The sequence below is a fragment of the Chelon labrosus genome, assembly GCF_963514085.1.
Source record: "Chelon labrosus genome assembly, chromosome: 8".
NCBI lineage: Eukaryota > Metazoa > Chordata > Actinopteri > Mugiliformes > Mugilidae > Chelon > Chelon labrosus.
This window is the reverse complement of record NC_140358.1, coordinates 9,781,236-9,807,424: the sequence shown is the minus strand read 5'-3', so window position 1 is coordinate 9,807,424 and position 26,189 is coordinate 9,781,236. Positions and strand designations below refer to the sequence as shown.

General features: G+C 43.6%; 1 protein-coding gene across 1 annotated transcript in view; it reads right to left on the bottom strand.

Moving 5' to 3' along the window:
• Window positions 1-26,189, bottom strand: part of dlg3 (discs, large homolog 3) — a 71,171-nt gene that overhangs the window by 3,287 nt on the left and 41,695 nt on the right. Inside the window, exons 4-22 of the mRNA XM_084550218.1 lie at window positions 26,113-26,166; window positions 25,565-25,615; window positions 24,150-24,274; window positions 23,564-23,733; window positions 23,327-23,463; window positions 21,947-22,091; window positions 20,344-20,488; window positions 14,052-14,208; window positions 13,376-13,478; window positions 5,661-5,775; window positions 3,862-4,038; window positions 3,676-3,751; window positions 2,999-3,095; window positions 1,514-1,555; window positions 1,258-1,308; window positions 1,052-1,153; window positions 785-957; window positions 473-582; window positions 297-388 (exon numbers count right to left, since the gene is read on the bottom strand). Coding sequence (XP_084406344.1) covers window positions 297-388; window positions 473-582; window positions 785-957; window positions 1,052-1,153; window positions 1,258-1,308; window positions 1,514-1,555; window positions 2,999-3,095; window positions 3,676-3,751; window positions 3,862-4,038; window positions 5,661-5,775; window positions 13,376-13,478; window positions 14,052-14,208; window positions 20,344-20,488; window positions 21,947-22,091; window positions 23,327-23,463; window positions 23,564-23,733; window positions 24,150-24,274; window positions 25,565-25,615; window positions 26,113-26,166 — 2,122 coding nt within the window. The remainder of the gene's footprint in view (window positions 1-296; window positions 389-472; window positions 583-784; window positions 958-1,051; window positions 1,154-1,257; window positions 1,309-1,513; window positions 1,556-2,998; window positions 3,096-3,675; window positions 3,752-3,861; window positions 4,039-5,660; window positions 5,776-13,375; window positions 13,479-14,051; window positions 14,209-20,343; window positions 20,489-21,946; window positions 22,092-23,326; window positions 23,464-23,563; window positions 23,734-24,149; window positions 24,275-25,564; window positions 25,616-26,112; window positions 26,167-26,189) is intronic.

Genomic DNA, 26,189 nt, shown 5'->3' with positions numbered 1-26,189 from the left:
GATTAAATGCCAAACATTTGCTTTTCAAATGAAACCAATTTCCCGAATTGTGTCATTTTATTATTTGCACATTGTCAGTAATAAGCTGGTTGACAGAAAATGTATCCGCACATTTTTCGCAATCAATTAATCACTTCACGTCATACACCTTGTTAAACTGAATGGTTGAATTTTAAAAGATGAGCTATTTATGAACCTAACAATTTAGTGAGATCATATCAGATTGATACATCATTAGTTAGAACCCAAATCACAACTACAGATATTTATTAAAACAAAGGTGCAGTGAGACCAACCTGTGAAAAACTCTCCAAAGTCTTGCTCCAGCTTAACTGCCTTGTCAAACACTTTATTGGCCTGCTCATACGTCTGCCTCTTATTCATTTCCCTGAAAACGACAGTAGTTATGGTTAGCATAACACACATAATTAGAGCTACTAATGTTTCAGTATGTTTAAGGGTTTGGACTTACATTAGGGCTTCAATGGATTTTGGTTTAATAAAGATGGCAATCGGATAAAGTTGTGCTTGCTGCAGTCGTTTTATGGCATTCCCAGACACATCCAGAATGCAGTGTTTCCCCTGTAGGCAGGTTGACAACGCTTTGTTAAATATGAGTTTCTGTCACACAGCTACACCACATATTCATGACGGATTGATTGTAGTTTTTATAATGCTGCAACGTTAATTACAAATGGCATGAATTAGCAGGCCACCTAACGTGCCTCTGATTACACCATGTGGCAACTCAACCCTAAATAGAAACACAGATCTTGACGCTCACCCTCTCAGCCACAGTTCTGACAGACAAGATGCTTGTCCCGTAGAGGTTCTCGTTGAACTGGCCAGCCTCGATGAATTTATTATCCTGAATGTCCTTCTCCATTTGTTCTCTTGAGGCCACAAAGTGGTAGTCCTGGCCGTCCATCTCGTTTTCTCGTCTGGGACGAGTTGTATCTGCAGATGCGAATGGAATAAGTTTATTTTTGTCTCTCACACTGTTGTGTTTGGTGCGTTTGTTGTGTAGAGGTGTTGCGTGTTGTCAACTCACGGGGTACACATGAGCCAAACTTGTGGGGAAACTCAGAGATGAGGTCATCGTTTACTCGGTCCTTCAATGGGCCTAAAATGATCACAGGCCTCGTGTAGTGGACTGAGTTGGAGACACAGAAGCCAGGTGAGGATATATGGAAATACAAACGATACATAGCTTCACTTGTGCTGCATGTATTTTGGAGCTTGAAGTGTTGCACTCACTTTCCTGTCGAATGACTGGCTCATAGGAAAGAATCGTGTCCTCCTGACCCTCTGTTATAACACAAATGAAGATCAGACATTTAACATCTCTTCTAAACAAATATAATAAACCCATCATTGCTGACTAAACCCCAAATGAAATACTGAATTACAGAATTTATTTCACAACTGAATATAAGGGCAGCTACAGTGCCATTCATCTATGTGGGCAGTGTAAATCAAACCAGAAAGACCATGAGATATTAGATTGACTCACTCGAACTACTTTCGCTGTCACTTGTGTTGGATGTCAGGCATTCTGAAAAAGCGAAAGAGAGAGTCTCAGATCCAAATCCAAAACTGTTTTCACATTCAAATAAAGTCTCTTATAGGTGAAAATTATTTTCACCTGCCTCCACTATGGCATTAAAAAAAAAAAAAAAAAAAAGGAAGTAAAGAAAGCAGAAGTCTAGTTTGGTGCAGCAGCCATGCACTTGCAATATTAGGGAAGTGGTTTTAGGTGCAAGCAATAGAAAAACAAGTGTTTCCTGTGATAGTATCCCAAATGACCAAATTCCCTGGCCAGTGTTTCCTATTGCTGCATCTGTGCGTGTGGCAGCGGATTTCATATCAGGGAAAAGACAAAAGAAAACAAGCACATTGTCCACAGTAGGAAGGCAGGAGCTGGCTGACTCAGGGGAACGGAGGAAAAAGTGTTTCCAACCAGAGATAGAAACACCCTGCTCTGGTGACAGATGTATTGTAGCTCTGTGTGACCTTCTGTGACAAAATCATGTATTGTAAAGGACCCTATGAGACATTCAGAATAAGTGTAGCACTCACTCACCCTCCCTTGGGAATGCATCTTTTGTATGCACTGTGAATCTGAGTAGGTGTGTGTGTGTTTTGTGGGAGCCCCCCGTAAGTCTGTGTGTGTGTGTGTGTGTGTGTGTGTGTGTGTGTGTGTGTGTGTGTGTGTGTGTGTGTGTGTCGCTCTAGATGTGCGTGGTTTTTACATTCCCAGCTGGGCCTGCAGTGACAAAGCATTTTTTCTCTGAGCTCAGGGGGACAGCTGCTTGACACAGTACAACCACACACTTACTCAAACTCTTTGATCCATAAAAGTCATCGCTTAACCCTGGGAAGTCCTAGGTGTCCCGACAGGTGAGAGCAGAGACCAAGAGAAGAAAGCAAACAGGAAGAAGAAGAGGTTAGTGAGAGTTGGGACAGAGAGGGAGAGGAGTGCTCCGTTGTGCTCACTAGGCTTGCTGTCACATGGCGCTGTGGCACTCATTAAGCCAGAGCTCCACAGCCTTTCAATTACACAATCCCAATCCCAATCCCATTAAATGGGATTTTGACCTGTTAAGTGTTAAAGCTTCTGTCCAGTTAATGAGATTCTTGTTGTTGTGGGTCAGTGACTGACTGGAGAATTGATCAGGACTCATAGCGCTGGCTTGCAGAATTAGAAGGCCCGTGTGTTAATGCAGCCAAGAACTTGCAAACACACACAGTGAGACACTCCTCCGGAGCCCACAGACAGATGCACAGACACACCAGAGAGAAGCCCACATCTCCAGGCTGGTGATGCTGGCTTCTCTCTGGGACTGTGAGAAAGGGATGAGAGTGGCGCCGTCACACAAACCATCCCTGGAGGTGAGCGGAAAGATGAAAGCTGAGAGACAGAACTGAAGCATGAAGGGGGAAAGACGAAAAACAACAGCACCCCCTCCCCACCCCCGATCACACAGCTGGTACTCACGTTCAGGCTCCAACTCCTGTGCAATATTCTCCTTGCTCTTGTAAAACGGGAACTTGCGTGAGAGGTTGAAGCTTTTTTTGCGCTTTACTTTGACAGGCTGCTTGTTGATGTGTGGGTGAGAAGGGGGGGAAGGGGCAATGAGAGGGTGGGACCAAAAAAACAGAATGGGTTTCAATGAAATCACTTGACAACCATGCAAAAAAACAAATGATATGAAACACACAATACATGTCAAATAATGAAAACGAGAAGCAGGTAATGGGTGAAAATGAATGGCACATCAATGTGAAGGAAACGGGCGTCTGATGACCAAATTAAACATTTTTAATATATGTCTCTTCATAATAAATTATGCAGACACATCATTACAACTGATTCATACGTCTGCAGCCTAAATGTGGCAGTCTGACAAACGTTCAGACATTTTGTTAAGTGCACATTTCTTCATATCACTGAGAGCAAGCTCTGTGGAGGCTGCAGAGGCCTCTTGTCTCCACGGAGCTTCTGCGTAATCTATACAGTAATATGAGCGCTTTTTGTGCTTGCTTCAGTGAGCAGGTGCTGGTCCCTTTCCCACACTCAGGGGGAAGTAGGCCATCTCCCTGGGAGCCCAGCAGCAGCTCTGAAGACAGCCGCTCTGGCACCGGGGCAGGGAGCAGCTGGCCCTCTACACTTACCCTGTTAGACTCAATCATGCCTGTCCTGGCGTGGAACTTGACTGTTTTTAACCTGGCCCGCTCCTTCTTCTCCACTCTGGGGGAGAAAACGGGAAATACTTTAGGTTTTGGCCGGCCATGAATGGGAGTCATTACGTTAGCCTCGTCTGACGTTAGCACACCGCTCCAAATGAAGGGGGACGCTACCTTTTCTTGCTTGGAATGACCCCAATCTGCTCGCTCTCTCCATGAGGTGTGACGAGCCTCGCCTGCCACCACTCGTCATCAGAAGCATTTATGACATGAAGGATATCCCCATAAGAGAAGCTCAGGCCTTGGCTGGGCAGGCAGCTGTCCCTCGTTCGATCGTAGTCAAACAAAGCTCTGGGAAAACAAAAGCTCTGGTTATACTCATTTCCTTTGAACTTGAATTTCTGTGGAGGGATTCCACACGCACCAAGAGTTCAAATCTGGCACAAAATGGCAGGTATGAATCTCCAGATCTACATAACTGGGCTTTTAACTTTACCTTTACTATTGTACTGAAATGTGTGCGTGTGTGTGTGTGTGTATATATAAACAAAAGGTGCATACATAACTTTCCACGTGGCATTTGTAACTTCTGTTTCCACATTCTTTCCACAGCCCAAACACGGTTTATTGTCTGAATGAGTAAGTCAGTATCTTGTCAGACAGGTAAACCCACTGTCATTTCTAAGGGTATGAATTCCTGCTTTACAGGTTTAAACGTTTCTTGACCTACAAGCCTATAACTACAAGAGCTACAGCACGGGTCAGTGGACAGGCAGGCTGGGCCAACAAACATTTTTTTCCTCCTCTGTTTTCAGATTTCACACAGCTGAAACTGGAGCTGGCCTTACATAAACAGTAATGGTGAAACTGTCATGATGCAATCCAGCTCATCGGTTTCTGTTCTCAACAGGGAAACAAGTGCACTTTCAAATCATTCTGATGAGACATAATCAAATGCCATGCCTTAGCCGAGTTATAACACCTTGATGTATTTGTGGGACTGAAGAGTGTGTGAGCACACGTGACGCTTTTTTTTTCCCTCTCTTCCAAAGTGCACCTTAGAAGCTGAACGCCTCCGCATTCCTGAGGCAGGGCTGGGAGGACATGGCGGCTCCCGCATCAGCCGGCAAACTAGACTGCTTTTCCTACATAACTGTGGGCTTAGTCACCCGCACAGGAGCAGGCTAGGCTCTACATGCCTCATAGGATTCGGTCTATAAGGGAGTCATGAGTCAGACTGGTTAACACTCCAACTATAGCAGGCCCCCAATGAGATAACACCTCTATACTTTTGATACATCCAAGTAAGGTCCATCGCTCGCTATTGAACTTAGGCTAAATCAATCTAGTAATGCAGCTATTAAGCTTAGGCTAAGTGAAGCGCATTAGTGCCTTAGCAGAAATATGGGGAAGCACTCGGCCTATGGCGTTACATCACACCGTCCTCTCACCTTGACCCCTGCGAGTCCTCAGTGACTCACTGTGTGTGTGTGTCTGTGTCTGTGTGTGTGTGTGTGAGCAGAAGGATGGCACTCGTTTTAATTCCTAAATGAGCCTCCATCCAGTTTGGCAACTGGCCCAAAGTGTCATAACACAGGTCACTTCGACGAGCTCCACTGTCAATCTACATTAAATAGTCAATGTCATACGTGGCATCAAAACATCAACAGGGAATGCCTGTGCGTCTGCTTTTAGACTGTGATGAATAGTATCAACCCCATCAATGCCCTGCATTAAATGTTACCCTACAAAAAGCTCTGTGTGAGATACCATGTTTAATCATACGATGTATGTCACACGTCATGCTGCTGTACTCTGACAAAGTGACTGCTGCTTTTGACAACACATGGATTGAGGCTTTATCCCCCCCCCCCCCCCCAGACAGGTTGGGGTTTATTATATAAGAGTGGTTATTCTGACAGCACGTCTGTAATTTGATGTAGTGAGTGTGTGGTTGTGTGTCCCAGCTTTACCTGACATAGAGGGAGCGTTTCTCACTGGTGCGCAGGGAGCCTGATCCTGAGCTCATGCTGCTGTTCATCATCTGCTCCCTCAGGTCGTGGATCTTAGACTCAAAGCGACTGTACTCTGCGTGTGAAGAAACAAACAACACAAACTGTGTCAACAGCATCTCAAAAATATAGGCCCTCGAGCATACACTTTACTTTTGGGTCTGAAGGTTGACAAACCCAAGGTTAAGGTGGTATTGCACATCTTGTGAGCAGTGTTCATGTTGAACACGCTCTCTCGTTTCAGTACAATATTATTGGAGCACTGTGCCTCAGTTGGTGCAGCAGTGAGCTACAGTGAATAGAGGAAAGGTTCGGCCAATCCTTAGGCTGATTAATGACCCCAGGAACAGATGGTTTATCACAGATCTGCCTTACACATCCAGTAATGTCTCATGTCAGGTAATTCATTATACAGATTAATTAAGTTCAACATGGGCTCTTTAGTGTGGTTAAAAAAAGGGAAGGCCTCCAACAATTTCAAATGCATGACCATTTGTCATAGGTGTGTAAATCCAGTTGCTGCTCAGGAGCACAGGGATGATGTATGAATCCACCTGGACCTCCTCATTAAGAATGCTCTCATTAGCCTGCTGTGCACAGCATGCTCTGTGCCCAGGCTGCTGGAACAAGCAAGGCCACCACACCACACAGCACACGGTGAGATAAACAGAGTGGCAGAGGCAGCTAGAAAAACTAGTAGGATGAGCTTGGCCACAAAAAGGCAGCTCTAAGAGCAACCATCTAATTTTTGTTTTGACAATGTTCTCAACCCTGCAGATGAAAGGACGTAAATCAAGTTAGAAGTATTAATGTTTTATGATGCACAGCTGAGACAGCTGCATGAAATTTAGCTTTAGAAGACAGAACTATGTGATAAAGTACAAGATTGCAGTAATGACACAACACGTTTTCATCATTATTAGTCTGTAAAAATACCAGTGCAAAAGAATATTATCCAGATTTCTTACACATTTCTGCCATGCCTGTAGGGGTGGACTCCTACCTTTCTGCTTAATCATCCATAGCTGGCAACACTTCCTGTGATGTGAACAACAAGAGATCAAAGTCCATATTCGGTCGAACAAGCCTTGCAGCTTCCTTGAAAAACAAACACCTATGCCTACAAAGATAATATACCCAAAGTTTGTCCAAGCTCCAGGAAAATTCTGGACAGGTGCAAAAACAAGCTTCAGGGTCGCTGAACTATAAGCCCCTGCCGAAAGCTACAGGGGATTCAAAGCAAATACTGATCCGGCCCGGGCCCGGTGACAGCTCTCCACCCTGGTCTTGGCTCAAAGGGTTAACAACACAACAGAGTCACGCTGCAAGGTGAGGTAACCAGACACCGCCTCAATGCTTGTAACCAAGAGCAACCTTCTAGCACTCCTAGAACAGGGACAGCAGACGCGGAAACAGCCATTCACATTAGTCCACTTGGCTTTCAGGCACAGGAGAGACGAGAGAAAGGAGCACAAGCTTGGGAGAGGAGGGGCTGAGGGACAAGACAAAGAGTAGCTAAATAGAGAGAGCGGTCTTAATGCCCTGCTTCACAAAACCACCAACCTGAAGGGCTGCCTGAAAGCTGTGCCAGGGAGATAGGAACAGTGCTATCAGGAGCACAGGTGGTAGAGCTAAATGTTTTGCTTGTTCACATTCCTAATGTCTAAATGATTAATCTAAATACTGTGGACGTCCAGGAGCTGCAGAGAGAGCACTGGACTATAATCAGCTTTACGCCTTTGTGGGAAGTTGGGGAGGGAATCACATGACAGCCATGAACTACAGCCGCGCCTTGCTGATAATAATGATATCAGAATACAGACATTTCTGCATCACAATCCATGTACACAATATATGTGTGTAAGTGAATAAGAAATCTCACTATAGTCAGTCTCTGACAAACCACAAGCACTAATTTCATTTACAAGGAAGCGTTTTCCAGTTTGTGTCAGAGGATTTGAAATAAAAAAAGACATGCCTGTCACACAGGAAGAGAAAGATAAAGTCACCATCTCCTTATTGCATCACAAGATAAAAAGTTATGCTAAAACATAAGCTCTGTATTGATCATTTGTGCCTCCTCAAATGGCGAGCAGGTGTAACGCAAACAAATCTTTCACAAGTGTGCGTGAGAGTGAGGAAATCAGACAAAACCTAACAAATCCAAGTCAACTGCACCACAAAAAGAGATGCAAATCAAGCAACTTACTCAACTGAGTGCTGACCATGTTAATGATCAGTAACTGACTGATGATTAAACATCCCCAGGGCTTAAAGCACTAACCGCCTAACACAATCTCTTCAGTTCCCATTCTAACTTCCATGAGATTTAAAGCAAACAGTCTATTTTTGCAGAATGAGAGTTAATTTGATTTTTTTTTTTTTTTTAGATAATGTCATCAATCAAAATAGTTTCTTCGCTCTCACTCTGCCTGCCATTATTTAACAAATGGCCAAATAAAACCAAAAAGACACTCCATTACACTGAATCAAAGAAATTGGCTCAGACTTCCAACAATAAGTACTTATATGAAGTAGAAATGAGCTAGGGTGTCCCAGTTATCTCATATGATTTAAGAGCAAGTTAGGGACAAGTCATGTGTCAAGCCTCAACAGATATATTCTTGACTGGTCAGACCCTTAACATGGATCAATCCCACATAAATTATTCACCAACATCCCTAATTCCAGGCACATCTTTGGAGTGCCGGGAAAGTGGGAGTCTACAATTTTGAAAGCTAAATTCTGGTTCCTTAAGGCAACTAATACTCCAGAGCCTGCCCATATTTTTAGGAGTGACCCAGAGGAAAAAAAGACAGCTAATAGAAACTGGGACTATTCTGTATCACTCACTCCCACTGCGTGTCCTCATTAGTTGTACAGCTTTTTTATTTTGGGGAACGGTCGCCTCTCTTTTGATCCAGTTATGCAACACAGCAGGCATGTGCTTGTAATGTGAGCGTGTGTTACGTTGTTATGGATAGTCGAGTCAGAGACTGCACTCACCCCGTCCAATGCAGACCCTTGCTTCAATATTCCTATAAACCCTGTAATGCACGCTGTTATGTATTTAATGAGAGTGCACAGAGTTCCTCTCCATGGCCCTCCTCCCATTTCCTACATGCAAAGATTTGAGTGTAATTACACTCCATGATAGTGGGTCATGGCGGTATGTGGAAACACACCCCTCACTTCCATTACTAAATGCAAGTTGGGATGTTCCGGTACGCCACTGAGAGTCTGGGGAGGCTCTTGCTGCAGCATGGGTGCCCCAAAGTGACTTCTCGTAGTTTAGTGCTGGCCCTCTATCAGAGATCCATGGATGCCCGGTCCCAGGCCCCTGAGAATACTCTGCCAGGAGTTTGGCTGGCACTCAATCTACACTTCCCTCTTCTGACTGACAGTCCTCCTTGTACAGCGCACTGGGGGTTCCTCCTGCTCCAAACTCAAATGAACAACATGTCGCACGCCACTTTAGGATGCCAGCAGAACTACTGCCGACAGATCTTAGGTCACCAGAGGGGATGCAGGAAGTCAATCATTTGGCAGCACTCGACTCGTTCGTTTAGAGCAGTTAAGAACTGTACACAAACAGATAAGTGCACTCCACTGAGTTACAAAGGGGGCATAGAGCTGAAAGCATGATTTGGTATGGGAAACAAAGGTTCCCTTCAACTAACCACATCATTATTCAAGATGCTGCCTGAATGATCTGGTATGCGAGGCAACATGAACTTTCATGGCAGAGTACAAACATTTGTGATGTGAATTTTGCAGCAGGAGGAAACCCTGTTCTGTCCTATTGTCTGTTCTGATCCCAGCCCGGGTGTTCCTTTAGCTTAGCCACATCCCACCTCACAGATCCTGTTCAAGCTCAGTTTCAATGACCTTGGGAGAGTTGTTGGACATTCGAGGCTTGAGTTTTATTCAAAGAGAAAGAAAAGTGGAGTGAGAGCATGCTACAACTTATGCCTCTTCACATTCCTGTCATAGCCTAACCTGAGAACTGAGCCTAGATATAAAGCTCTCCATATCCTTCCTGTTGTTGTTATAGCACTACTCTAGCATGCTCAAGCAAACACACAAAGACCGAAACTCTGAAACCCTGAAACTGCCAAGGCAGCTGTAATGTCCAACCAAGCTACTCTTTACCATTACAGAGAAAAGGGTGGTGCCATTTTGTTAAATAAACCATTAAATTTGAAAAAAAGACCTAAAAAGCTGAGCCACATGTGAATTCTGCTTTAGTCAGCATGAAAAGTGGACCTGTGGTCAGAGGGTAGTATGTGTAAAGTCTGTAGCATACAGACACACAACAACTAGAAAGAGGTGAGTTCACAGGTGAGGTCACTGTTCAAACCACCACCAAGCTGACAGACACCTGTTTGACCACACCTGTGTGTCCCCACCTAAAGGTTTGAGTTACATAAGAACAGTAAAGCGACTGTTGTAATGAATTGAACTGAACGAAGCTGGTTCACATGACTTCAAGTAAGTGTTAGTACAATTTCAAACGAGAATAACAACGATTATATCACATTCCAGGTAATGTGTGGTGGTCAACTTACACTAGCTACAGTAGGGGTGAGGCTATCACATGTCTGCCACTAACTTCTCATTAATTTAAATTTTAATAGAGCCCGTTTGCCTCTTACATGCGGTTAATTAAAGCTTTTTAGAGGGCCAGGCATAAGAAACTTACTTTTTTCATGCTATAATGCTAATGTAAAACTACAGGTTACTCCTAACCAGAGCAGCCAACTACCTCGGCAAATTAGCAATGAATATAAACATGTAACTTAAGCGGTTTCTCCCCGCTTCAACGTGACAATATTTTCAGACACCTTCCGTCCTCGTCTCACCTCAGTTAAACGAAACTGTCTTTTATTTCGCTGTCGCAGCCGGCAGTTTCTTCATCCAGCCATTAGGGAGTTCATGCGGCTTCTGCTCTGCTGCTGCTGCTGCTGCTGTTGTACCCGAGCCCATCCCCCATCCCGCACAGGCTGCTAGACAACATAAAAGTTTGTCGCTTCTCCACCTTTTCACTCTGAGCTCTTTTAAAGTTCCTTCTGGGGTAGTAACAGGGGTTTAGACCTCGTGCTTCCCCCTTAGTTTCCTCTTTCCATCGCTGCCCGGGTTGGTGTCCACAAACTGCGGCTGCTCTCAGGAGCTCGGCGTTTGAACAGGGAAGGACAACAGCGGGTCGTTTGCCCGCCTTGCAGTTGGCTCAGCGCTTCAGCCAGAGCCGCCCCTGAACCTGAATATTTCTCATAGGCTGCCTATACGGAGCGCTGCACCGCCCGCCCCCACAGGTGGACCTGATTCAAGCACTTTCACCAAGTTGAAGAAATTATGAGAGACACATAGAAAACAAGAACTCAAAGCAAGAACAATCAGCTCTGAAGATATGACGACTTTCATTGCCTTGTATGAGCCTGAAAATCAGGTTTCCTACATTTCCCGTAATGCAACCAGCCTGTGCATTCCATTTAAGTCTGAAGAATAGGTTTAACGTCACAGCCGGGTTGATCATCTTCCAGTCCAAGTTTCAAAACCAATTCCACTGTCAAATGGTTTTGTTTACTATGCTCAAAGGGACATCTCCAGCTACCCCTTGTGGTATTCACAATCAAGTAATTGTTACTGGAAATTTTTTGATAAGGTCAGAGTTATCCAGTTGTGACCTGTTTGTTGACGTTTTCAGAAATTAGAGGTTAAATCAATTTAGTTGCATGAGGTTCTTTGTAGTTTTGTGTATGAGTGTTTTCTTGGCTCACATTGAGTTACCTGGTCGTTAGCTTGCTTAATGGTTAGCCTCGGTGGCTTCTCAACGTCAACAGTTACTCAGAGGCAGTCTTTTCACGAACATGTCATAACCGCAAGTTCACAAGTTGCATGTGAACACCAAAACCCCAAGCTTAAAATCCAAGATGGCTGCTCCATATATCAACAGTAGCCATAAGCTACAGTAATATATTGTGTATTTTGCACTTATGTCTCATTAAGTCAGTCATACACAAAGTACTGTCCATCTTTTACCACCCAGCTCTTTTTCAAAACGTCAACAAACACATCACAAATCGAGAACATGGACCTTATCAAAAAATTCCAGTTACATGGTTGTAAATACCACAACATAGGTCCGTTAATATTTCTGTGACCTAATTTAAAGGCTGCAATCTTTCAGTTCAAGTTAGAAAACCAAGATACAAAACAGTGGGGTGTGCTCACTAGCTCATGTTAGCCATTGTCAGCTATGTCTGTTACAACAAACAGTCACTGTAGGACAATATGTCCACATGGACATTGACTTGGTTGGCGACATTTGTCCAACTTTCCAAATCAAATGCTGTCTTCAAGAGAGGTGTTTATCATGTTCAAATAAACGCCACCCCCTTGTCATCTGTTCATGATGCCTTTTTATTAGCTTACTAACTGTTAGCCTCAGTGGCCTCCAGACACCAACAGTTGCCTAGCACTGGTGTAATAATGACTTACAGCTGATGTTAACACCTAAACTTCAAGAACTGTGTGTACAAGACTTCCCATGTTGTAACCACAAACTCACAAGTTCCATTTGAAGCTAGCACAAGATACAATACAGTGGGGTTTTCTCACTAGCCAGGTTAGCTGTATTTAGCCAACCTAATGTTGGGAAATTTTCGCATACTCTAAGGACTGTGGGGAGCAGTTTGGGGGTTAGATGCTTGCTCAGGGCACCTCAGCCATGGACATGGCGAACCTGAGACCCCTCAGTCCCAAGCTGCACCTCTAACCACTACTCCACAGTTCCCCCAATAACTACATAACAACACTCTGCTAATTTCTGACACAGGTTGTGACATGTTTTCTCACATTTCAGCAGATGACGGAGGTGGATGGTAAGTTAACATGTTGTAATTTAGTTGTATAGAGTTTTCTTTGTAGCTCAGAAATTATGATGCACCGTGAGATCCACTCTCATTTTTAAATGCTTATGTTTTTTTAAGAGAATACTTAAACACTTATTTATGTCATTGCCAAGAGTTGGATAACAGATCAAAGTTGGATTTACCACTCACATGAAATATGAAGCTACACTCTGCAACCAGTTGGCTTATCTTGAAAGATCGGAAACAGAAGGAAACAGATGGTATCTTTTTTGTGTAATCATGCAAAAACTGCAGTTTTCAAATTTCTTTTTTTTCCCCACAGATTTAACAACCAAGATATGATATGTTAATTAGTGAGCTTTACATTTTCAAAGAGTCAGCTACCTGTTTCCTGTTTCCAGTCTTGGTGCGAAGCTAAGCTAAGCTAACTGGGTTCTAGCAGAACCTTCATATTTACTATACAGACGTAAGCTGTGTGGTAAACATGAATGTTGTCATCTAACTCTGTGAAGGTCATAATCTGCTGTAGCTGTAGGCAATAAAACAAATACTGTCCCACAATATCAAACCGTTCCTTTAAACGTGATGCCAGCAACATCTAGTTCTGTGATACATTTATATTCTCCAAGCACAAGTCAGTAAAGCAAATCACATTAACAATCTCTACGCACCAGGTCAATCTAGCTCACGAATCCCTTTGGGAATCAAACAGTTAGTTAAATTACAATAACTTTGGTGGTCCATTTAAACTGAATTCATGAACCATTTATGATACAATACATTATGTAAGATAGTAAGCCTCACCTTCAGGCCTATATTGAGCAATTATGGTGACAGTCTGTCCGGCTCTCTTCAGTGCTGCAGCCGCCTGCTCATGTGTGGCATTCCTTAGGTTCACTCCATTCACCTACAAAAATAAAAGGAGAAATTTAACGAGAAGAAAAAAAAAACGATGATATTCCCAAGGTGAGTCACTTGTGTAATTCTTGAGATCTGTAGAGAACACAAATCTAGTTAGAGGAAGCACCGCTGATCTTCAAGCTAGATAGTTTCATTTCAATCTAATGAGATAAAATCTAATGTCATCATTTGATGCTCAATTTTCTGATAGATAAAATCGCTTTTACACCATTAACTGTCCCTGTTAACACGCGTGATCCAGTACAAACATACATTGATCCTTTGATCGAATCATGCCTTCCACTTTTTTATGTATTGTCTGACTAAAAGCAGCTTTCAAATATATTTTAAATAACACAAAGTTTTGGGCAGAGCACCGCTAATCTCCCTCAGAGTTATTATAGATTTAATGTCTTGTTCAAGGGCATTTCAGCAGATGTCGGCTGGCCTTCTAAACACCAGGCCATCTTAATTTTATCATTATTTTGACAGCAGGAGTTGGCTGAAAATCACTCTGCCTCATACTCCTTACAGACTTGTTGATGTGGACAAACAGGATGCTTAAAGCTGAAATACTGACTGAGAGAATCCGGTCACCCCGCCTCAGTTCGCCACTCAGGTCTGCTGGCCCTCCAGCCAGGATGAAGGAGACGAAGATCCCTTCTCCGTCCTCCCCGCCAACGATGTTGAAGCCCAGACCTGTGGAGCCCTTGTGCAGCAACACCTTCCTCGGTTCCCTGCCAAACAGAGTGACAGCGTCAGGGTGAAGGGCAGGACACACAACACACACGAGTACGAATGAAAGATATGACCAAAACTGCTGTAGAAATAGCTAAAACAACAAGGCACACAGTTTGTCTGTTTCAGATAAGACCTAAGAGTTTTTACAAAGTGTAAATGTTAAATACATCCAAATAAGACAGCTACAAGGAGAAGATCTGATGACATTTTATCGTATATCCACTGCATTTATATTTGAAAGTGAGCGCTTTAAATAGAAATAGGTTTACGACCAGCAACACGTCCAGGATCCACTCAATGGTAGCTAACAATGATTAACCATGTAATAATCCTGCAGTAATCATAATGATACAGAAAATAGCTGATAACCACTTATACAGCACTGTTCACTCATTACAATAACACGAGCAGCAACAAGATTAGGTTCAAATGCCTATTCTCTATTGGTTATAGCACTTTCTGCCTATACATGGAGATCTCATGGACATGTACACACGTGTACGTACTAAAACACCCACTCATATTAATGCACAATGAGCCACCTCCTGCTCGACAGACCTGCTGAAGCTCGGCTTTAGCTTTAGCTGCTATGACTCATCCTCCAGCAGGCAATTCAGACTGCCTCAGTTTTAAGATGCTACAGAGGCCAAACCGCTGCTACAGCCCAGCAAAAGCCCTCTGAGAACACACTTCACACAAACACACACACTCTAGGAAGCCCAAACAGTTGACTCACACCCACACACAGAGACTTGATATACAAATGAACACATAAACATAAATGCACACACACACAGACACACAGAGTTTCCTCTCTCATCAGAAAACCCTGCATGGTTCCCATTAGTGGTCTTCTCTAGCAGTACTCAGCCTGCGGTCTACAGGAACAATTCCTACACAATCCCTAATGACTGCGCTCAAACTTGCTGTTAAGGCCATTTTCCCATCGATGGCTGCCGAGGCAGCATTCCAGACTCTCAGAATCATACCCATGAGTGACTGGAAAAAGCTCTGGCTACGCCACTGAAGGAGCGGAAGAGTATGGAAATGTCTGAATAGTAAAATTGTGCCTACAGCATTATTCATTTTAAATGAACTGGATTTAGAAGATATGGAGAGTTTTTGTAGGAGGACTGAAGAGATTCAGATCAGTAGCCATATAGGGACTGTTGGTCTGCATGATTCCTTTTACAGTAGGTTGTGTTTCTACAGGAGGGATTAAAGGACAGATTAAGTACAACTGTACAACAGACGAGCCTTAAGACAGTTGTTCCCTTAGGTTCTTACTTTTCTTCATAGCCTTAGAATCTTTAAGTACCACGAGATAAAAAAATGGCAAGTTGTAAATTATATGCTAAAACAACTGACTCTGTTTCAACCAAGTCCATCTTAAAATATCCTCGCTTTCCATCTTGAGCTTTTCATCTCAGCTTGACAAGGCACACAGATCTCCATGGTTACCTTAGGATCCAGATCCGGTGCTTGCTTCTGAAAGAGCATTTCCTAACTGTGCGATCAGGCGGGCTCCTCACCATCGGCATGGAAGATGAGACGTTGACTGTGAACATGTTGGCTATGGCACATCACTCAGCTCAGCATTAGTCCTCAACCCCTCTTCCTATCTGGTCATCCACAGAGAGGTGGACTACAATTTTAGAAACTTGTGTGTTCCCTATCTTATCCTCGTGTGCTGTGATGGAAAACAGCTTCTCTTCGGGCTGTGACAATCGTTCCCTCACTATCACCCGCAAGGCAAGACACTTAACCCTAACACTCCCACACAAATAATTTTCTTTGTTTTTCGACAGACAGAAGCTCACTCACATTTGAAATAATGAGGGTTCTGACGTATTTGAGGTGGTCCGAGTTTGATTCCCATTCACCCCGTACTGGTCCTTCATCTCTGCTGAGAGGCTACAGTGGGTTCAGCCCCCTTCTAGTCCAGCACACCAGCATTCCTCTCTGTCAGCCCGGCCCTCTGGAGACTAGGCAGATAGATTCCTTGCTAATTTGTCAGCGCGTAAACAAACAGAGGAGCTCATGAACGGACTTTCAGGACTTGCTGGACAGCAAGATAGATTTACAGAAAAACAATGTCCAGATCACTGTGGAATATTTTGACATTTAAGGTCTCTATCTCTTTCTATCTTTAGAAGTGGTGATACTTTCCAAAAGAGCGGTATGTTATTGTTTCTTTGTTGTATGTTTGAAAAGTCCAGGGCATTTTCAGGGAAAATAGGAGTGAATTCCTTTTAAATGCAGGGATCGAGTCCTCCCTCTTCATCACAAGACCTGCTTCCTCGCCCTCCCACCCCTTCGCCTTGTCATCCACGCCAAAAATGTAAACAGTTTTAGAGCGGCAAAAACCCTCTCTCTCTGCGCAGCCATTTCTCTAATTCAGAATCCACCTCCCCTCCCACTACTACATTTTCCCTCTGTGCTTTAGTGCTTCGGCTGAGGCGGTCGCAGCCTAATCCTAAAGCTGTGAATGGATATCTGGGCTGTGGGGTTCAGCAGGTCACGCTGCCCTGGACTCAGCCCAGTAATTGGCTCTGCTTGGCTGATTAATGGTGGACGCCACAGATGGACGCCATTTTCCACAGACAGACACTACCTCTCACAGCACTTTATCTCTCCCTTCCCTGAAAAGATTACATCAGTATAGAGGCGTGCTCTGTCTTCTCTCGGTCCTTTCACTGCCTAAATCTTACCCATAGATCTTCTGTGGCTGCCTCTTTTTTATGGCCTTTTTCGTTTCCTCTAATTTGACAGGGAAATATTTATTCACTGCTAAGGTGATAGACACTTTATACTTCATGCCTCTCACTGTGACTAAGAATAAAATCGGAGTGATAAATGATTAACGCCTCAGACGTGTTCTCAGCTGAACCTGTTGCGATTACCTTTATTTTAAACTCCGCTTTGTGCTTTTGCAGCTTTTAAAAGTGCCAACCAAAGGTCAAGTCGTTATTGATGACTGAATTCTTGCAATGACCAGCCAAAGGTTTTCTGTTTGTGCATGATTGTGTGAGGCACAAAAAGTTACTGATTAGCTCACCTGCTGCTGCCGTACTCAGGCTGCTGTATTTACCCAAGCTGTACCCAAACAAAGCATCCAAACTAAAAGCATTGTTGTGTACATACTGTGCGAAGGTTTTATGATAGGAAAGTAAAGGGAGCCTTCTTTCAACAATCATACTGTAAATAGTTTTATGCTTATCAGATAACTACAAAAAAATAAACCCAATTAATATTTGGTGCCAGCAGACAAGTTTTTCAAGGTACTTGGTTAGAAGACTGTTCTGACTGTGTGTACTGTCACCAGTGCATGCAGATGTATGTTTACACCGAACACACACATTAAACTCAGAGGCTTTATCTCTTATCGAGTCAAGTGTAGACAGAAACAAGGATTAAAAGCAGCTACTGATTACAGTAATGACATATCTTGAGAAACGGGGCAATATCAGATGGAGAAGCGAGGGGAGGGGTGTCGGGGGGTGTGTTTGCGATGACACCACTGAGGGGGATGTGCAGATGGGCAGAGGGCCGACACAAGCTCTGACTCATTCCTCACAACCAGCCTGCTCCACTTCAGCGGAAGCCAGTGCTTACTATAGAATCCATTTAAAGTAAGCCTTCCTGGTTGGAGCCAATGGGGAAAGCTGTTGAGGCTGGAGGGAGGTGTCTGCTATCTGCCTGTCAGTATGATGGAGCTGGATGCTCATCCGCTCTGATTGGGATCAAGTTGGTTGTCAGCCATGATGTCCTCGGAGACAATGCCGCTCTTTTGTGATCATACGGCGGACATGACACGCAACACCCCTATAGGTGCAAACAGGTGCATGCGTGGTCCCGGTATGTAAGCCGCTCTCAATTGTACAGCTGATTTGTGATTTATCTGGTGTGCAGGATGCATGCACATAGGTATGTGTCTGTGTCATAATTGTGCACTGAACTCAAAGCGTGTGCATGCGCGTGTGTTAGTGTGTGTCCCCAACTGTCTCAGTGTACAGTGGCAGCATGGTTGATGAGAGGGGTAAGACCTGAGTGCATGTCCTGGTTTTTGCAGTGGGCAGATGAATCATGACAGCTGCAGGACCATCTACTCCTACTGGTCTGCTGGCCTGTACCGGATCAGGCTCTTACCCCCCATTGCATTTATGGTAACGGCGAGACTCTGTGTTTATATTTACATACATAGAGGCAGGCAAAACATTCCAACGCTGCAAAGCAGAAACCTTGTGCTGGCCAGCTCCAGTCAGCCCCACTATGCTTATTTTCTCTCCTTTCTTTAAACGCCACACATACTGTATGTATATATAATACATAGAAACACTGATTTACACATAGTAACCTTCATCCATGAAGTGATGCATGATGGAAAAGATACTGTAAATAAATAACGGAGATAAAATAAAAAAATGAAAAGAAAACACAAGCCTTTGCCACAGATCCAATGTATGTATATTATTGCCCTCAGCAGTAACCACTAGTGAAAGTAGCTTGGCCCAAGATATAGGCCTAGTTTTATCAATGCCTCCTGACAGATGGAATTGAGCAGCTTGTGGGAGCGTGAAGCCCTTTCGGCTGCACTCCTGTGGTGATGTGTTTGCGAAGAGCAGGTACGGCTCCATTTTAAACTGCAGTGAACAGGGCACTTTTGAGATTCATAGATGTGGGCAGATTAACAGAAAACTGAAAGACATGTACTTTTAATTGAATAGAAGAGATGAGAAAAGCACATTGACGAGGGGCAATAAATAATGAGGTAATTTCTTTCATTTGTGCTCTGGAAGTTGTCAGTTGTTGTTACAGTATTTTGTTTCACATGTTTCATGAGAAGTTGTGAAAGATTAAGTAGTAGGCGCATCTGAATCGAATACTGAGTATGCCAAACACACACAGAAAAACACTCTTGCACTCAGTAACAGCATATAAAACAGTAACACAAGATGGGGAAACATTTACATGCAAACATAGAGACAGAAAGCCAAGAGAAGCTAAAAGAAGAATACCACCCTTCCAACTCTTCCTTCCTTCCACTTCTCTATGTTAGTCCTTATCCTCTCTATCCATCTTCTCTGCTTTTTAGCGACATATGTGCACAGATGTGGCACAATATTACTGCTGGTGAAGCAGGTGGGCTCTCTCTAGTCCTGTCTGAGGCCAGATCAAGAAGCTGCTATAGAGAGGAGGGTTAGCTAAGCAAGGCGTGATGGACTAGGTTAGTACCTGCCAGAGAAGGGGAGTGGACCTTGGCACAAGGGAGCAGAGGAAGGACAGAAGCCTCTGTAGAGGGCCTGGGGCACCTTGCTGTCCCCAGGTTTGTTGATGACACTGTATATAGGTTCGGCCCTGCTGTGGGGTACAGGAATCACAGTGAACGGGACAAGTGTAGGAGACAAATACAACACACATACCAACAAAAATGCGACAAATGCACATACAAGTCGTAGACAGCTTGTACAAGGACATAACAGGGCAACATAACAAACACTCGTCCAGTAACGCATTCACTCCAAAGCACACACTAACACTTGCATGCAGTCATACGCACAGAGGGAATACAGCTCCCTCCCCAGAGCTGTGGGTTAAGCTGACTAAAGGCCTCGTGGGACGCTCCAATCAAGCCCCTATGAATGCTACCCTGATCCAGTACTTGGATAGGAGCTCAAAGGTTAACACGGAGTCATAACAAGTACAAGAAGTGACAAGAGGCCTCTCTCAGCACACAGCCACCACACACACTGTCCCGCTGTAATATAGTATGCACCACCAGGGGTCCAATGAGCTGAAAACTGTGAATTAAGCTTTTCTATTTCTTCATCAAGCACTTTCTGAGGATGCTTCAAACTACTGAAATACACGTATCATCAAAAACACCATGATGGCACCTGTAAAACAGCAACATAATAGAGGGCACTGGAAACAAAATACATGCAAAATGAAAATGGCTGTTTTAAAAATGCAATTTACCCCGATACAAGTTTGCAACACAACTACCAACAAGTCATTCAATCTCCACAAGAAAACTCTGCTATGATTTAGCCAAACCTATGCATAAGGAGTCATATGAATTTCATGTACTAGAGGAGAATGATTCATAGAAGAAGCGGCCTGTGACCTACCTTGTGAAGTCTTCCTCCCCTAGCATGTGGCGGGGAACGGGCGAGTACCTGGACGGGGTGACTTGGGGCGGCGGGTACACTGGCTTGGGCTCCATTCCCCCCATGTAGTTGTGGCTGACGTGGTTGTCCACCATGGTGGGGAAGGCTGGAGGGAGGGCCAGGCCAGTAGGGGGAAAGAAAGAATGATTACAACACAGAGAGACTGCACATAACTGCAACTTATAAAATATTACTGCGAGAAAGATCCGCTTTATTACAACTTTTGTGTTGCCTTTTAAATGTTTTCCATTTTCCAGAGTAAATGCTAATATGTGGCAACACATTGGCACTTGAAACAAAGTAAAACGCTAAAAAGCAGTATTTTATGTGGATGTACAGTAAAACGTGAAATGAGTGCACCCATAATGTTCCAGTCATTGCACAAGAAAACTGCTGACAAATGTCACAAGTATCACAATTACAGCAGGTCAAAGTTGAACCAGTCCATTTGTGTGAAGTAGGATTGAATGAACAGAACAGACTGAGAATAATCTCCTCAAATATAAGTTGTGTGCTTAAAACTTGTATGATCATATGACTGCTTGTATTTATATCCAATGTCTTTTTAACGATGTCTCAGCATTCCCAGAACAATTAACTTTGTGAGAACAGTGATATAAGTAGAATTAGGCATAACTGGCCAAAGCCACAAAAATAGGAATACAAAAACTCAGTCATATAAAAAGAAATCATGACATTTTGGAAATTGGGTTGGCTTTTCATGAAGACAAACTAATAATCTGTATTCTATGTCTGTTGATGTAATGTTGAGCATTGCAATGAGTGTGAAGAGAATGATTCAGCAATTTAGATGTGAGTTTGTGTAGTTTCCGCACATAAATGCAAAAAGGCTGAACACAAGCAACACCCCGCACCCACCCACCCACCCACACACACTTCTTTCGTCCGAATTTACAATTTACATTCTTGATGGAGGCAGCCGAGCATGATAAATCACATCCAGATCCTGATCATCTGACCACGGATTACACTGTCAGAGCGGGGTTGAGTCTGCATTCAGGGACTCGCTTCAACCCCGACAAGTGCAAACATTTAGAACATACAAAAAGCCCTCAGTAGTCCCCTCTGATACTAAATCACTGTTTCCGTGGAAATTTGAGATGCTGCAGATCAAGATCGTGGGCTCTCATGAGCAGGTGGGATGTGAGAAACCATCCACACTCAGTGGGAGGCAGAGAACAGCGCTTGTTGATGCTGTGGGAAGGATTGTGTGTGTGTGTGTGTGTGTTAGCATTCACTACATTCACTATGTGGGTGCCTGGGCATAGCAGTTTTGGGTAGAGATCAGCTATTCAACACAAAAACTCTGAAAACATCCCTGGTAAAGACTAAAAAATGATTTGCACGAACATGGACCCAGACTTTTAAATGACTCTTAACTTTATGTCAAACATTTTCTATAAATAAACATGTTCTAGCTTTGGAGCTGTCTGCGTATGGACTAGTGAATATAACATTTCTGATCATTGTTCATTTCTTGAACGGTGCATAAATAGTGACTGAACTTGAAGAAGAGGTATAACAAGAAGAGGTAGATACGTACTGCTGGAGTAATCTGGAGGGGCATACATGTCATTCAAATGCACCGGTCCAGGCTTGGCCACCTTGAGGTAAACCATATCGGAGGTGTTCTTCAGTGCAGCCACTGCCTCCTCATGACGCACGTCCTGAAGCACAATGTTGTTCACCTGAATTGCGATGATTGTCAAGAGAGGAGAGGAGGAAAAATCTTTGTATCAACACCTGAAAGCCTCGTGTCTCTGCTCCGCTGTGACAACATCACGCATCACAGACGCCATCACACCAGCCAACACAATCATGAATCATAGCTTGAAGGTAATATGAGATTTCAGTACATCTCAACGGCAGAGTGAAAGGTTGGTGTGTTGTGCAGCGTTAACAGAGGTCAAAAGCAGTAGGTAGAGGTTTTATAGATGCTCTGAAATTAATTTCCACTGTTTCTCTTTTAAGATTCAGCTCCCCACTGTCAGTCAAAAGTTTTTAAACAGCAGTTTTGGTTACACTGGAGCAATGTGCACACTGTTAATAATGCAATAGAGAGTAAAGGAGATGGTACAGTACAGCAAATGTGAACCTAAATGGTTAAATATTCAGGATGGCATGGATCTATACTTTTAGCTCCCATTATGTCGTGTAAACGCACAGTGAAGTATGTCTGCCAAACGTTTCTTAAACACAGATCTTCTAAATCGTCTAGATGTCTTTTGATAATCACATAATTTTTTAAAACATCTCCAAGGCCAGAGACACAGAACATCTGAGATTGGACTCCCACAATGACTGCCGTCTAGTGTGACAGCAGATCTTTGTAATTTGCCTGTCGATAAGATGAGATGGCACCGAGATGAAATTTGTAGTGTGTGCTTACTACAATTAGGTGCAAATACAGTTAGAAACAACATACCCTTCTGGCTACAGCTCTATAACCATTGTGATAAAGTGGATTTTCCCAATCTGGTCTATGTTACTTCCAATAAAATAAGAATAGCACAAAATCTCATGTGTTTGCATTTTGGCTGTGTAAAATAAATGATCCATAAATGCTTACTAATGAGAGTTCAGTGATGAGGGTATCTCTAATTACGTGCAGGGTTTTCCACAAAGACTGTGTGATTAATGATTTCTTCTTTGATATTTAACAACCTAAAACTAATTTAATGTTTGTTACTCTTAAGTCCGGCTGTTGGACCTTTTTATTTTCTCACCTCATGGGATCATCCGACGGGATGGAGCAACCAACTAGATAATCTGGTGCACTTAACATGTCCCATAAATAGTGAGTCATACAGAGAGCCTACCTGCCCAGCTACAGAAATAGATGTTTCTAATCAGGACTTTGATAAAGATGAACTATTAATCTGTTTGTTTTCGTGTCAAACATGTGCTAGAGTAATGTTCATACAGCTAGCAGGCGGTCTCCGGTCTGCAGTCGTCCATCTTTCTGGGCAGCACCTCCTTCTATGATCTTGGTAATATAGATGCTGTTGTCTCCTGGGATATGCTGGTTCCCGATCCCTCCAGCGATACTGAATCCCAGTCCTGATTGAGCAACACACAGTCAGATGGTGAAAACATGTACAAAGAAGAGCTTCTGGTTGTGCTAATCTTCACCTATACTATATCTACAAACGTATCTGACCTTTGGGCCCTTTCAGCAGATTGACCTCCAGGATTGTCTCAGGTGGTGCCTGCCTCCGTCGGACCAGCAGTCGCACCACAGGCCCCGCCTCCTTCAGGGCTTCCACCGCCCGGCTGTGAACCACCTCAGACACGTCGACATCGTTCACACGCAGCACACAGTCGTTGACCCTGTGAAAGAAAAGGTTTATATGTATATTGAATATATACACACAACACTGCCTATGAAGTTAATTCACCGCTCAAAAGAAGGGAGACTCAGCAAGGTCAGTATAATCAGAAACCTCCAAAGCACATAAAAAAGCACTCTATATCATAATTTTTCCATGTTTCAGGCTTTGGTTTTCCAGTGAATCATAAGTTTGAGGAAGCACACAGAGCCTGGGGGCAGAGGGCTGTAGAAACCGCCTCCCACACGGCGCTGCCTGGCGGGACACAGTGTCGGTGAACGTTAAAGATGAGAGTAGAGAGGTTAGAGCAGAGAGAGGATGGAGAGAGCAGTGGAGCTCGGAAAGAGCAGAACGAATGAACGAGGTGAAGTGGAGGGGGGTGTGGAGGAAGGTTACATTGCAAAGAGGGGAGCTTACCCCAGCCGTCCATCCATAGCAGCTGCTCCTCCAGGGATAATCTTGGTGATGAAGATCCCCGGATCATCAGGAATGTGGGGATTGTCTATTCCTCCAGCAATGCTAAAGCCCAGGCCAGAGTTCCCCTGAACACAAGTTATGAGTGACATTGTCAGTACAGTACAACCAACACACACATGCATGCACTTAGATGTACATAAGTAATGGACCCAGTATGGGCTCAAGGTCGGTATAATATGGGTCTTAAGTGTATTGGTATCACGTGATTGATGCAGACTGCTGCAGGCATTTCCCATGTTTTCTGATGTTGCTTTCGTGGACACACATGTGTCCTCACATGTGTCCTCACATGTGTCCTCACATGTGACAAAGGGTACCGCCATTTATTCCATTAGAAGAGGACACTTCATTGTAAATGTCACACGAATTCTATCAACCCACAGACAGACATCTGTGTTAGAAATGCTCTGTGTCCACAGAAAAGTGGATTTATGATGTGAAGTGACTATGAGTTCAGAAATATCATTTCGATTGCATGATACAGTGCTTCTCACTCTCTGCAGGAGATAGACACTGGCACCTCCTGCCGTTCCTGTCCCTGAGATGACAGAGGACCCATTTGGATCCAGTGGGTCCAGGCACGCTGCTGCATCTGACAGCAGTGGCCACAGAGACAGGCAGCAAACAAGACAGCTGAGAAAAGACTTCACTTTATTATTTTCTATAATTAATGAGCAACAGTCGCAACAAATTAGGACAGAGGGAGGCTGAGGCCTCCCAGTGTGCTGCTCTGGAGACGAGAGAAGTACACGGGACCTTACCACCAAATGTTACACACCCACAGACCTTTTAAAGTGTGACTTTGCATAGTTTATTTAAGCTTTCTCCATGGAGAAATGCCACTTAGAGTGGATGGGGCAGGGAGATACTGTGCATCTATCGTGGGTTCTGGAGGTGCATCTATATGTGGGAGGAATAATGAGAGCAGAAACATATAGCTCTGCCACTACAGGCTGAACCACCACTGACAAGTGCAGTGGTGCCTGCTGAACAATTGAACAGGAGAGCACTTTACATTTCTGGGGTCTGCTGATGACATGTGCATCAGGATTATGTAAAGAGCCATGCCTCACTGCTGTTACTCTGTGCTCAGACTCACATGAGAAATAACACTTAGGAGTTTCTCATTGCGGTGACGCAACAGCTACAGCTTCACTTACACATGCTTTAACATATCATTCTAAATAAATGTACAGAAAGTAAGATTTGTCTTTGGTATTCATGTTCTTTAAGCTTGATGAGCAACGACTGAGCTGCTTACTACCACCTAGTGGGGAGAAATCCATGATGCAGAAAATCCATGAGGGATGTGTATGATGTGGAAAAAATGTAATAAGCAAGTGGAAGAAGCTTACCCGCTCTAAAATGATCTCTTCATATTTGTACATCCCATCACTGCCATTTACCTGCCAAAATAAAAAGACACAATCATTAGTTAGATCACTGACCACACATGATGTCATTTCCTTAAAATACAGAACAAAAAAATGAAAAGCATGTAAATGTTTCACCATAATTCTTTACTATAAATACAGAAGAAAAGGCTCTAAATAAAGACTGAACACAGAGCGCTGTGGAGAACAGCATTATCGACAAAATAGAAAGAATATACATTCATCAGATAGTGTGCATCTAAAAATACCGCTGTGAATTACAGATTTGTTTAAATGAAAGATACATAAAGGCTGTGACGCTACATGTGCAACCGCAGAATGCACATTCCCTACAAACAGGCAGGGTCAATAGGATAATGGATGTCGGTCCACATGGCAAACAGCATGTTGCCACCAGGAGGAGGCCTTTTCATACACACACAAACATACCAACATGCTCATGCACGGACACATAGGAAGTGTGAATGAGAGGGGTCTATACTGTACAGACAGCGAGAACAGATACTTACATAAGGGCCTGCATCTAGTGAGTCTGCGTTGACAATGATGGGGGGAGGGTTGGCCTGTGAATATGAAGAGATACACA